The sequence below is a fragment of the Ranitomeya variabilis genome, chromosome 4 (genome assembly GCF_051348905.1).
Source record: "Ranitomeya variabilis isolate aRanVar5 chromosome 4, aRanVar5.hap1, whole genome shotgun sequence".
Lineage (NCBI taxonomy): Eukaryota > Metazoa > Chordata > Amphibia > Anura > Dendrobatidae > Ranitomeya > Ranitomeya variabilis.
In genome coordinates this window covers 541,724,211-541,738,717 of record NC_135235.1, presented here as the reverse complement: position 1 = coordinate 541,738,717, position 14,507 = coordinate 541,724,211, and the positions used below count along the sequence as shown (strand labels likewise).

At 41.4% G+C, this 14,507-nt stretch overlaps 1 protein-coding gene across 2 annotated transcripts in view; it reads right to left on the bottom strand.

Annotated features, from left to right (window-relative positions):
• Positions 1 to 14,507, bottom strand: part of B4GALNT2 (beta-1,4-N-acetyl-galactosaminyltransferase 2 (SID blood group)) — a 300,997-nt gene that overhangs the window by 63,861 nt on the left and 222,629 nt on the right. For both annotated transcript variants that reach the window (XM_077252490.1, XM_077252489.1), the window contains exons 7-9: positions 13,840 to 14,027; positions 4,499 to 4,639; positions 465 to 687 (exon numbers count right to left, since the gene is read on the bottom strand). In XM_077252490.1, the coding sequence (XP_077108605.1) occupies positions 465 to 687; positions 4,499 to 4,639; positions 13,840 to 14,027 (552 nt within the window). The remainder of the gene's footprint in view (positions 1 to 464; positions 688 to 4,498; positions 4,640 to 13,839; positions 14,028 to 14,507) is intronic.

Below are 14,507 nucleotides of genomic sequence, written 5' to 3'. Positions count from 1 at the left end.
AGGTTCCTTTTAAAGGAAACATTTCTATTGGTATTAGATTACCGTATTTACACAATATTGAAGGCTGAAAAAGGAAAAGAAAGCTGTCATTAATTTGACAATAATGTCCTTCCCTCTTCTGTGCACAAAGCAAGCACTTCTTGGATGTTCACTGAAATGGCAGTGCCAGTGTACAGAAAAAAAGACTTTATGATGAATTTGGTTGTAATCAGAAGTATAATATGGAGGCAAGGAGCAAAATCAGTAATCGGCTACCACTTGCCATGTGACTTTAATATTATTAGCATAATTGTTTGTGGCATAGAGATTTTGTACCACCTCAGTCACCAGGGCTGAAAGGGACTAAAATTATAGGCAAGCCTATAGCAATTAGGTTGGTGCAGGAATCAGGATACTACATCTCATCTTATGGGTCTTATAGGACTTAAAGTAATACATAATTGTAGACAGATTGCAACAATTACCAGTATGTGCCACTCGGCTATATTTGGGGTCAAATCCAACACTTAGAATTCGGTCAGTATGGGCCAGAAAGAAGTTGACAACCCCACCAGTCAAGATGCAGTTAGGGAAGCCTGGGATGGTATGGTAACCTCCTGCCGTCCAATGTAAGCAATCGCCATCTTCTCCACCATCCTCCAGCATGAGCTTGAAACTAAAATGGTTTCCTGCAACATTACCTCCTACCTGTATAAAACAAAAGCCCACCAGGACATCAGTCAATGCAACACATAATACACAAAATTCTGATATATGTAAAATGTTAAAACATAAATTAGCAAGGGCCGGGAATATAGCCACACTTGGAAAACTTGTTCATCTTTGGGCTCCCGTGTAGATGGACATCTTTGCACCTGCTCTAGTTCAGCTAGGAGTGTCCAAGGTTATTAAGAGAATAGGTGGACTGCAATACCAAGACTGGTTACCCAACTTAAGAGTTATTCCGTTTGAAACAAAATAAGACTTAGGCCATGTACACATGTAGAGTATTTGGTGAATTTTTACATCAGTATTTGTAAGCCAAAACCAGGAGTGGGTGAAAAATACAGAAGTGGTGACGTGTTTCTATGATACATTTAATCTGATTGTTCCTCTCTTGGATTTGGCTTACAAATACTGAAGTAAAAACCTCACCCAACACTCAACATGTGCATGTGGCCTTAAGGACAATCTCAGAGCTGAAGGATATATGAAGAGACAGTAAAGAGATAATTCTAATTATCGTTTTACATCTAGACCTAAAACTATGACAAGAGGGTATCCTCTGCATCTGAAAAAAACAGGTTCAAGGAAGGCATGGATACCTTTATAAAAAATATAATATTACAGGTAATGGATTTAGATGTAAATTCACAGAAATACACTGATTGCTATAATTAGAGTCAAGAAGGAATTTTTTCCCAATAGGGGCAATTAGCATCTGTGACATGGGGTTTTTGGTTTCCTCTGAATCAACAAACCCCCAAGATTATTTATTTGCGATGGTTTATTATCATTGCTTGTATAACTATTCTACTCTGGGGGACATCAGTAACAGAAAGCTGGCATGACCTAAGGTGTAATCCTGCTGTTTTCGCTGTAATACATTGCAGCTATCACATATATATATGGTATAACGCAACCAGGAGTGACCATTATAGTCAGGCTGGGAATGAAGCAATCATCTTAGGGTGATTTTAGAATAGTGAGAAAAGCTCATGTCAGACATCCTAGCTTAGCAACAGAGATAGGAAAAGAAAATGAAAGGCCTAAAACATTGGACAAATACTCTAGACAATAATGTGTTGAATATCTACAGCACTGAATAAGACAAAAGTAGTAGTCTGTGAAATAAGGACGGGGTCACATTAGCTTAGAATATGGATGAGTACTATGTGAGAAAACATCGCATAGCACTCAGACCAGTGTTAATCTATGGGGCAGCTCCCATCACCGTATTTTTTCTCAGGTGTATTCAACGTGCGTGTAAAATCACAACATGCTGCGATTGTATGCATATATCGTCCGAGATTCGCCAAGTCTAGTCTATGGGTGCAAGAAAAACTCAGACACCACACGGACCATGCGAGTGACTTGCGAGAAATAAGCACACATTTTCCTCATTTCAGCCCATTGAGCAGCTAAATTCAATGAGGAAAAGCAGTGAAAAATGTAAAGCCATACGGATGTCATACGCATGTCATACGGATACATGGGTGGGAGAAAATCGCATCATCGCATTGCAAACCATTACACACGGATGACCATACGGAGAACACTTATGCAACTATCGGCAGGGAGATTTGGACCAATTTTTCATAAGTTAAGTGTGACCTCCGCCTAATACAAAGGTTCAACTGATAGTGGGAGAGAGAGAAATATAAATGTCAGCAGCAGTGCCAGACTTTGTGTGATAGAGAAGTGATAAGATACAGCTGCCATCTGGAAAACATATTAGTGGGGAGAAAGTGGATGTCACAATGGAATACATTGCTCATCTCCATCACATCAGGATAATGCTACCACTAGCAGAGACACCGCCAGTTTGAGTCAGTGTTCTGCACAGAATGGTCTGCCTCATGACAAATGACAGAGGGATAATTTTTGGAACATTTTCTAATAAAAAAAATAAATAAACGAAAAGTCTGTCAGTGCACTGTGCTATTAAATGAGGTGTTAGTTGTTACTATTTGTTTCTATTTAGAGATCACTTTGACATTTCTAAGTCAGTGTTTGCATTAAAGGGAATCGGTTAGAATGATTTCAACCCCCAAACTACTTATATGCCCATGTAGCTCTTTCAAAGACAAATCCAGCAATACCTTTACATAGCAAGTCCATTCTTCTGTTACTGAGAAATCAGCATTTGAATTGGTATGCACATGAGATTGAAAAACTATTTGTAGATATGAAGCTTCTGTCACTCCAGCTCTAGTCCCCGCACAGCATGGCCGCCTCCTGCTGGACTGACGGAATCTTTGACTGAAGTCACACAACGTAGAGGATGTCTAGCAGCATAAAGCAGCCCTGGACAAGGCAATGTAAGCTTCAGCTGTACAAATAGTTATTCAGCCACGTTTTCATATAAATTTAAGTGCTGATTTCTTAGTAATGGAGGAATTGCCTGGTCATGTAAAGGTATTCCTGGATTTGTTTATGAAAGAGCTACATGTACATATATATATATATATATATATATATATATATATATATATATATATAGTTTGGGGAGGAGGAAAATCCTGCTGACAGACCCCTATTAAAGAGCTCAAGCAGTGGCTCGATATACTGTAGTTCTAGGAGACCTTTGGAGTGTTACAAATCTTTTCTAAGCAATTAAAGGATTAGCAGTAATTTTGATTTGTGGGGAATCAATAAACTATGAATTATTGCGAAACTTGGTAAATTTAAAGAGATTTTACACTACTTTTGCATTGATGATCTATCCTTTATCAATGTCTGATTGGCTGTAGTCCAGCAACTGGCACCCCCGCTGATGAGCTGTTATTGGTAATGGCACCAGCAGGAAGTACTCACTTGCCGAGCTGCTCCTTCTACTTGTAGTGGCCGGGGCTTGGTGCTGCACATCAATCTCCTATTCAAAACAATAAAAGGCGGAAGTGTAGTACCCTGCGGTGGCCACTACAAGTAGACAGAGCAGCTCGGCAAGTGAACATTTCCAGATGGTAGCCGCTGCCAACACTGATAACAACTGATGTAAAAGTAGTGGACAACCTCTTTAAATTTCAAAGGAAGCAGTGATCCCTATTAAAATGCAATTGACTGCTAACGACTAGTGATGAGCGAATATACTCGTTACTCAAGATTTCCCGAGCATGCTCGGGTGACCTCCGAATATTTGTAAGTACTCGGAGATTTAGTTTTCTGTGCCGCAGCTGTATGATTTACATCTGTTAGTCAGCATAAGTACAAGTGGGGGTTGCCTGGCTGCTAAGGAATCCCCACATGTAATCAAGCTGGCTAACAGATGTAAATCATTCAGCTGCGGTGCTGAAAACAATCTCCGAGCACTAAAAAATACTCGGAGGACCCCCGAGCATGCTCGGGAAATCTCGAGTAATGAGTATATTCGCTCATCACTAGTAAGGACAGAAGATATGAACCTTAGTTGTATTAGAGGTGTCAGCAATAGATCTTGTGGTTCAACAAAAATATGTATGTTTTTGGGTAAAGGAGAGTTATGTGAGATCAAATACCAAGCCTATTTTTTGCATGTTGCCTTGCAAATCATATGATGCGAGTCCTGAGTTTCAGCATTCTGACTAGATTTTTTTTTAGGTAAGAATTCCTCAGGAGTGTCCCTCCATAACTGACCACAAGAAGGGTAAATGCAATGCAAATAAACATTATAATGTGGTGCCTTTGAAAGTTTGGGGAATTTCCCCAGAAAAAGTTCTGGATGTTCTTCAAGTTGGGATAAAAATATTTGTAACTTTGGATCATCTGAGAGAAGAAACAATTAAGAGAATACATTAGAAGAGTTTCTTGAACATCTTACCAGATCCAGGTCAGTCGCCTCCAACACATCCACAAACTTTTCAATTTTAGTGTCATTTGTGAAAAGGAAGTCATCATCCACCCAAAGGAAATATTTTGTTGTCACCTGAGACACAGCAAGATTCCTGCCTGCAAACCATCCCTACATTAAATAAACATTGATATATTATCACATTTCATTCACAATTTATAAGTCCAGTAATATAACTATGTAAAAACTTAGTAAATTATGGTATCTGTATATCTGTGGATCAAGCAATAACAATATTTATCAAGAAATGTGATTTTTAGCCCATGCTGATTTCTATTATAAAGTTTTTAGTGTTAACATACCAGTGCCGTTTGAGTACAATATATTTTGCATTACAAAACTATCAGAATGAAGGAGTGAGTGACCAGTTTTACCCGTGGGTGGGTATCAGGTGATTGTTAAAAGCTGTAATTGTATTAACAGAAGACCAGAGATGCCAATTTCTAGTCCATAGACTGACATTTTGCAACATTTTAAATAGCACAAAAGTTAACTACTTATATTATATAGACCAGTAAAGCAGTATACAAATGCATACCTCTCAACTTTTAAAGAAGACAAAGATGTAGACTATCCAAAGAGCATAATGTGCCAATATTTTAGGCCCTGCCCTTAATAATGCCCCCTAGCCATACCCATTTACCATTTTATTCTCCCCTGGCCACAAACCAAAAATGTTATAAAGTAATGAATAACCCTTTAAAGGCTGTGAAGTAGAAAACACCAAGGCACTCAACAAAAATGACTTGTGGATGGTGCTCAAGTAGGGTATCCAACCCGTAGTCTAAGAAAAAATAAACCTGGCACTCAAATTGATGAAAGATGAGGAAGTTTCATTTATTTTGCATCCAGACAAAAAACAGAAGAAATAACTGAACGTTTTGGGTCTCACATTGGACCTTCATCAGAGTATCTTGCTGGATGCTGCGTGGGGAATCAGAATTCATTTCAGCATGTCCATTATAGGTAATCACTATCGTTGTGACCAAGTGCTGGTTGCTGTATATGTAGATCAGATTATGTGCAGCGCATCAATGTGGGGTGACTATGGTCGCTGCTTCAAAGTGCTGCGTGTGTGGAGGTCCCGGGTGCAGGACAGGAGGACGTCACTTGGTCACAACGATAGTGATTAGCTATAATGGACATGCTGAACTGAATTCTGATTCCCCACCCAGCATCCAGCAAGATACTCTGATGAAGGTCCAATGTGAGACCGAAAGTTATTTCTTCTGTTTTTTGTCTGGATGCAAAATAAAATAAAATTTCCTCATCTTTCATCAATTTGAGTGCCAAGTTTATTCTTCCTTTAAAGGCTGTGATTACACGGATCCTAATCAATTCCGCTGTGATGTCCCATTATAGGAAAAGAGCAACGGAATGTAGGTTGAGGACAGATTCATCATTATACACGAACTAGCAGAGCCTAACTGTTCCAATTGACTATAATGAGCTTTTTCAACTTTCAGTCAAGATTCCTATATTTTCACCCTACATTCTTTCAAATGTTTATACTCAGGGCATCTGCTCAGCGCTCCTCTTTGCCCTCGGATGTTGAGCTCAGCGATTGGCTGAAGTGGTTACATGCACTACTGACATGACATTACTAGGGCTCCATTTATAACAAGGCACATGAAGTTACTTATAAAAATTATAATTAACCCCTCCCCCCCCTTAAAAATAAAGACCCGAAAACATCAACACCAGCGTTGTTCGAGTGAGATGATCATTATTTATAAAGAGGTGTGTCTGATGAGTGGCGATCAACTTCATATGCTGCACCAGAAATTTCACTCTAGTCAGGTACTAGAGTGATATTTCTAGCATAGGGAATGCTACAACACGTCATGAATAAGACAGACTGTGGCACCCCCCCCACCCGTCTCATTGCACAACAGAAACTAGAGTTAAGAATTCTGGTGTGAAAGCTTTGATGAATCAGACCCAAATAAATATAAAACCCCCCCATTAATTTGGTAATGTGACTGTAGAAGTCCAGGTTATCAAAATATAAAATTAACTATATGGTAACTGTTGCAAAAAGAAGACAATCAAAATGCATCCACACCTCTTTGATGAATGAAATAAAGAGCAAACAAAAGTTCTAAACACCCTAAATTTTGCAGCAAAGAAAATCGTCAGCTCACAAAACAAAAAACAAGCCTATCATAATGACTCTCAGGGAAAATGGCAACGATAACCAACACATTTTTACTTTTACTAACTTCTGATTTTATTTAAATAAGATAAATAAATAAGAAATAACCTATGCAAGTTTAGTATTGTCGGAATTGAACTGACCTTGAAAATCATGTTTTTTTTAGGTCATTTTTACCATACCATAAATACAGTAAAAATAAATCCCAAAAAACAACTTGGAATTGCATATTTTTCACCATTCATCGCACTTGGATTTTTTTCCTTTTCTTCAGTACAGTGTATGAAAAAACAGAATGTGTCATTCACAACTACAACTTGTCTTGCAAAAACCAAGCCCTCAACAGAAAAAATTACATCTCTTGGAAAAAGAGGAGGAAAAAATGCAGGCGTAAAAATGAAAATTTGCTTCAGAGTCAAGGGGATAATCATATTTTTCTTCTTTTTTTTAGAGGGTTGGGGCACTTTATTTTGTGTTTTCACAATTTTTTAAATAATTTCCAAGGTGTATTTTTAGATCAATACCCGTGTGTGTGTAATATGTACACACACATTGTACAACATAACATACTTTGGGGTGAGATCTGTTTGCCATCTGTAAAACATTACATATGGTACATCCATTTACTGCTTTTCTTGAAGTCTGGTCTTCTCCAAGATTTGAGCTCACAATATGCCTATCAACATAAGCTGCATCATTTAGAAATGTAAGAAGAGAACATTTTCCCACCCTATTACTCATAGGTAAAGTTGCTGCCTAACATGTAAAGGGTTGTGTTGTGAATTTGGATTCTGGGCTCCCCCGGTGGCCGCTTGTGGAATTGGACTTGTCATCCTCTTTCCTGTTTCACCTGGTTCCATCAGTAGTGGGTGTCGCTATTTAAGCTCATTTCTCTGGTGGTTTCTTGCCGGTCAACAATGTTATCTGATGCCTCTCAGTGCTTGTTCCTGCTTCTAGACAACTACTAGATAAGTTGGACTTTTGTCCATGTTTTGTTTTGCCTATTTGTTCCAGTTCACAGCTGAAGTTTTGTTACTGTGTCTGGAAAGCTCTCGTTGATCAGGGATTGCTACTCTGGCGTTATGAGTTAATGCCAGAGTTTAAGGTAATCTCTGGATGGTGTTTTGTTAGTGTTTTTCTGCTGACCATGAAAGTATACTATCTGTCTTCTGCTATCTAGTAAGCGGACCTCAAATTTGCTAAGACTATTTTCCTGCTGCGTTTGTTGTTTCATCTGAACTCACCGTCATTATATGTGGGGGGCTACTGTCTTCTTTGGAATATTTCTCTAGAGGTGAGCCAGGTCTTATATTTCCCTCTGCTAGCTATTTAGGTCTTAGGCCAGAGCTGGGCATCTAGCTATAAATAGGAAATGCTACCTGGCTATTTCTAGTTGCGCGGCAGGCTTAGTTCATGGTCAGTATAGTTCCATCTTCCGAGAGCTTGTCCCTCTATAGGCTTGCTATGATCTCTGCCTGCAGAGATCATGACAGTTTGACCGGCCAATAAAGTGTTAAAGACCCAGGTTGAGAAAGGAGAGTTATAAGAAGTCTGCTGGAATTTTTTTTTTTTTTTTTTTTTTTTTTTCCTCCAGTCTGCCTTGCTGCAGTCTTTTTTCTCTCTCTCCTCCTAATCTCTGTATGCTCTGTGTGCACCTGATAATAATGGATCTCCAGAGTGTAACTGCGGGTTTGAATAATCTCATCACGAAAGTACAAAATTTACAAGATTTTGTGGTACATGCTCCGGTATCTGAACCGAGAATTCCTTTGCCGGAGTTCTTCACAGGGAATAGAGCTAGCTTCCAGAATTTCCGAAATAATTGTAAGCTTTATTTGTCCCTGAAGTCTCGTTCAGCTGGAGACCCTGCTCAGCAGGTTAGGATTGTGATTTCCTTGCTCAGGGGTGACCCTCAAGATTGGGCCTTCTCATTGCCAGCAGGGGATCCTGCGTTACGCGATGTGGATGCGTTTTTTCTGGCCTTGGGCTTGCTTTATGAGGAACCTCATTTGGAACTTCAGGCAGAAAAAACTTTGATGGCACTATCTCAGGGGCAAGACGAAGCTGAAGTTTTCTGCCAAAAATTCCGTAAATGGTCTGTGCTTACTCAGTGGAATGAGTGCGCCTTGGCGGCAACTTTCAGAGAAGGTCTCTCTGATGCCGTTAAGGATGTTATGGTGGGGTTTCCTTTGCCTGCAGGTCTGAATGAGTCCATGACAATGGCTATTCAGATTGATAGGCGTCTGCGGGAGCGCAAACCGGTGCACCATCTGGCGGTGTCTATGGAAAAGACGCCAGAAAGTATGCAGTGTGATAGAATTCTGTCCAGGAGCGAGCGACAGAATTTTAGACGGAAGAATGGATTGTGTTTCTATTGTGGGGATTCTACTCATGTTATATCAGCATGCTCTAGGCGTACAAAGAAGCTTGATAAGTCTGTTTCCATTGGCACCATTCAGTCTAAGTTTATTTTGTCTGTAACCCTGATTTGCTCTTTGTCATCCATTGCCACGGACGCCTATGTTGACTCTGGCGCCGCTCTGAGTCTTATGGATTGGTCCTTTGCCAATCGTTGTGGTTTTGATTTAGAGCCTTTGGAGACTCTTATTCCTCTGAAGGGGATTGACTCCACCCCATTGGCTAATAATAAACCACAATACTGGACACAAGTAACCATGCGTATCAATCCGGATCACCAGGAGATTATTCGTTTCCTGGTGCTGTATAATTTACATGACGATTTGGTACTGGGATTGCCATGGTTGCAGTCTCACAACCCAGTCTTGGACTGGAGAGCAATGTCTGTGTTGAGCTGGGGATGTAAGGGTATTCATGGGGACGTACCTTTGGTTTCTATTTCGTCGTCCATTCCCTCTGAAGTCCCTGAGTTCCTCTCTGATTATCAAGACGTCTTTGACGAACCCAAGCTTGGGTCGTTACCTCCGCACCGTGAGTGCGATTGTGCCATAGATTTGATACCGGGTTGTAAATATCCAAAGGGTCGTTTGTTTAATTTGTCTGTGCCGGAACATGCTGCTATGCGGGAATATATAAAGGAGTCTTTGGAAAAGGGACATATTCGTCCATCTTCTTCTCCCTTGGGAGCTGGGTTTTTCTTTGTCTCAAAAAAAGACGGCTCTTTGAGACCATGTATTGATTATCGGCTTCTGAATAAGATCACTGTTAAGTATCAATACCCATTGCCATTGCTTACTGATTTGTTTGCTCGTATAGAGGGTGCTAAGTGGTTCTCTAAAATTGATCTTCGTGGGGCGTATAATTTGGTGCGGATCAGGCAGGGGGATGAGTGGAAGACCGCATTTAATACGCCCGAGGGCCACTTTGAGTATTTGGTCATGCCTTTTGGTCTTTCTAATGCCCCTTCAGTTTTCCAGTCTTTTATGCATGATATTTTCCGCGATTTTCTGGATAAATTTATGATAATATATCTGGATGATATTCTGATTTTTTCTGATGACTGGGACTCTCATGTCCAGCAGGTCAGGAGAGTTTTTCAGGTTCTGCGGTCTAATTCTTTATGTGTGAAGGGGTCTAAGTGCGTTTTTGGGGTCCAGAAAATTTCCTTTTTGGGGTATATTTTTTCTCCCTCTTCCATTGAGATGGATCCCGTCAAGGTGCAAGCTATTTGTGACTGGACTCAGCCCTCCTCTCTTAAGGGTCTTCAGAGATTTTTGGGCTTTGCCAACTTTTACCGCCGATTTATTGCTGGTTTTTCGGATGTCGTTAAACCACTGACTGATTTGACCAGACAAGGCGCTGATGTTGCTAATTGGTCCCCTCATGCTGTAGAGGCCTTTCAGGAGCTTAAGCGCCGTTTTGCCTCTGCCCCTGTGTTGCGTCAGCCTGATGTGAATCTGCCTTTTCAGGTTGAGGTTGACGCTTCGGAGATCGGAGCTGGGGCAGTGTTGTCGCAGAAAGGTTCCGACTGCTCCGTTATTAGGCCTTGTGCCTTCTTTTCTCGCAAATTTTCGCCCGCAGAGCGGAATTATGATGTTGGGAATCGGGAGCTTTTGGCCATGAAGTGGGCGTTTGAGGAGTGGCGCCATTGGCTCGAGGGGGCTAGGCATCAGGTGGTGGTATTGACTGACCACAAAAATTTGATTTATCTTGAGACTGCCAGACGCCTGAATCCTAGACAGGCGCGCTGGTCTTTATTTTTTTCCCGCTTTAATTTTGTGGTGTCATACCTACCGGGTTCTAAGAATGTTAAGGCAGATGCCCTTTCTAGGAGTTTTGACCCGGACTCTCCTGGTAATTCTGAACCCACAGGTATCCTTAGGGAGGGAGTAATTTTGTCGGCCGTTTCTCCTGATCTGCGGCGGTCCTTGCAAGAGTTTCAGGCGGATAGACCGGATCGTTGTCCGCCTGATAGACTGTTTGTTCCGGATGATTGGACCAGCAGAGTCATCTCTGAGGTACATTCTTCTGCATTGGCAGGTCATCCCGGAATTTTTGGTACCAGGGATTTGGTGGCAAGATCCTTCTGGTGGCCTTCCCTGTCACGAGATGTGCGAGTCTTTGTGCAGTCATGTGACGTTTGTGCTCGGGCCAAGTCTTGTAGTTCTCGGGCTAGCGGACTGCTGTTGCCCTTGCCTATTCCTAAGAGGCCTTGGACACACATCTCGATGGATTTTATTTCAGATCTGCCTGTTTCCCAGAAGATGTCTGTCATCTGGGTGGTCTGTGACCGTTTCTCTAAAATGGTCCATTTGGTTCCTCTGCCCAAGTTGCCTTCTTCTTCTGAGTTGGTTCCTCTGTTTTTTCAGAATGTTGTCCGATTGCACGGTATTCCTGAGAATATTGTTTCTGACAGAGGTACCCAATTTGTGTCTAGATTTTGGCGGGCATTTTGTGCTAGGATGGGCATAGATTTGTCTTTTTCATCTGCTTTTCACCCTCAGACTAATGGCCAGACCGAGCGGACTAATCAGACCCTTGAGACATATCTGAGGTGTTTTGTCTCTGCTGACCAGGATGATTGGGTTGCTTTTTTGCCATTGGCAGAGTTCGCCCTCAATAATCGGGCCAGTTCTTCCACCTTGGTGTCCCCGTTTTTCTGTAATTCGGGGTTTCACCCTCGATTTTCCTCCGGTCAGGTGGAATCCTCGGATTGTCCTGGAGTGGATGCGGTGGTGGAGAGATTGCATCACATCTGGGGGCAGGTTATGGACAATTTGAAGTTGTCCCAGGAGAAGACTCAGCGTTTTGCCAACCGTCATCGTCGTGTTGGTTCTCGGCTTTGTGTTGGAGATTTAGTGTGGTTGTCTTCTCGTTTTGTCCCTATGAGGGTCTCTTCTCCTAAGTTTAAACCTCGGTTCATCGGCCCTTATAGAATATTGGAGATTCTTAATCCTGTTTCTTTCCGTTTGGACCTCCCTGCGTCCTTTTCCATTCATAACGTTTTTCATCGGTCGTTATTGCGCAGGTATGAGGTACCTGTTGTACCTTCAGTGGAGCCTCCTGCTCCGGTGTTGGTTGAGGGTGAGTTGGAGTACGTTGTGGAGAAAATTTTGGACTCTCGTGTTTCCAGACGGAAACTCCAGTATCTGGTCAACTGGAAGGGTTACGGCCAGGAGGATAATTCTTGGGTCAATGCATCTGATGTTCATGCTTCTGATCTTGTTCGTGCCTTCCATAGGGCTCATCCTGGTCGCCCTGGTGGATCTGGTGAGGGTTCGGTGCCCCCTCCTTGAGGGGGGGGTACTGTTGTGAATTTGGATTCTGGGCTCCCCCGGTGGCCGCTTGTGGAATTGGACTTGTCATCCTCTTTCCTGTTTCACCTGGTTCCATCAGTAGTGGGTGTCGCTATTTAAGCTCATTTCTCTGGTGGTTTCTTGCCGGTCAACAATGTTATCTGATGCCTCTCAGTGCTTGTTCCTGCTTCTAGACAACTACTAGATAAGTTGGACTTTTGTCCATGTTTTGTTTTGCCTATTTGTTCCAGTTCACAGCTGAAGTTTTGTTACTGTGTCTGGAAAGCTCTCGTTGATCAGGGATTGCTACTCTGGCGTTATGAGTTAATGCCAGAGTTTAAGGTAATCTCTGGATGGTGTTTTGTTAGTGTTTTTCTGCTGACCATGAAAGTATACTATCTGTCTTCTGCTATCTAGTAAGCGGACCTCAAATTTGCTAAGACTATTTTCCTGCTGCGTTTGTTGTTTCATCTGAACTCACCGTCATTATATGTGGGGGGCTACTGTCTTCTTTGGAATATTTCTCTAGAGGTGAGCCAGGTCTTATATTTCCCTCTGCTAGCTATTTAGGTCTTAGGCCAGAGCTGGGCATCTAGCTATAAATAGGAAATGCTACCTGGCTATTTCTAGTTGCGCGGCAGGCTTAGTTCATGGTCAGTATAGTTCCATCTTCCGAGAGCTTGTCCCTCTATAGGCTTGCTATGATCTCTGCCTGCAGAGATCATGACAGGGTTGTGAGCTCAAATCCTCCTAGAGAAGACCATACTTTAAGAACAGCAGAAAATGGATGTATGCAATGCTGTACAGAGGACAGACAGATGTTGCCCACTCCCCCAAGGTCCTGAGTCTGAGAAGGAGGAGCTGAACAATCACAGCAGTGTCCGAGCCTGCATGACCAGGAGAGATGGAGATGCCACTGGGCTGCAGATGACTAGTTCTGATCTGAAGTTGGGACATAGCCCTGAGTTCCGAAGACAGTTCACCAGTTGATGGATCTGGGATGGATGGGATATACTGTATACCAATGTATACTGTTGTGACAGAAGGCATCAAAAATTTATACAGCATCAAACACTACTATGCACCAACTGAGTATACTTTTCTGTTTTCTATTCACAGGATAGTTGGCAGTTTTCTCTCTCTGGCCTTTCAATCCCACACTTGATCAAATCCTAACACTACCGATGTTCATGGTTGCCTTTCAAATAAATTGAAATCAATTTGAATAAAACGTTGTAACCTGACTGCAAACATTGTATTTGAAAAAAAAACATACCCACCTATTACTGTTAAAAAAAATATTTTTGTTACTGGCTTCCAAGTGTAATTAACAGCTGTATCATTGATTTACTAGCAGGTAGGAAACCTAATGTTGATCCTGTACTGTATATTACTGGAAATATAACTGTCAGCCTTATGGATACTGTATATGTGTAACGAACCTTTGCGAATGGCATAATATATTGTTCTACGTTGGGGTCATCAATCTTCTCTGGTTTTTCACTGTCATCAGCCACGATAACCTTCATGTCAGGATAATACTGTCGTATGCTATTTATCATTGCCCGCAGTTTGTCATAGCGCAGAAATGTCTTGGTGGTGATTGTGACCAGGTCACTAATTTTTCTTTCTGTGAACAGAAAAGCTTTACATTTGATTTAAGGAGGACCCGACAAAAGCTCAAAGTCAGTTTTTGCACCAAATATACCGTATTCTTGTTCCACCCCTGAGCAATTTTTTTATTATTTTTTTTTTTAATTCACAATATGGTGCCATAGATGTGGACCTATTTATTTAGCTCTACTTTTTTATGGTCTTTATAAAGAAGATTTTGTTTTTACAGATTCTCTGAAGGAGTGTCTTTAGGCCATTTTCCATTATTATCCTGTCAGCAACATAAAGTGTCATGCTGAGTGCAAAAGGCCCATATCCCTGGAACTGTATGCTGCATATTAATGTAAAGAACTGAATATTCAGGTAAGCCATAGGAATAAAAATATGAACAAAAACTAGTTACTTTTGGCCTTGTGATAGGTACTCTCTGAATGGCAATGAGATGCAATTCCAGACACAGCCTGTAGACAAGAGTGCCACTGTTCTGGAAATAAAG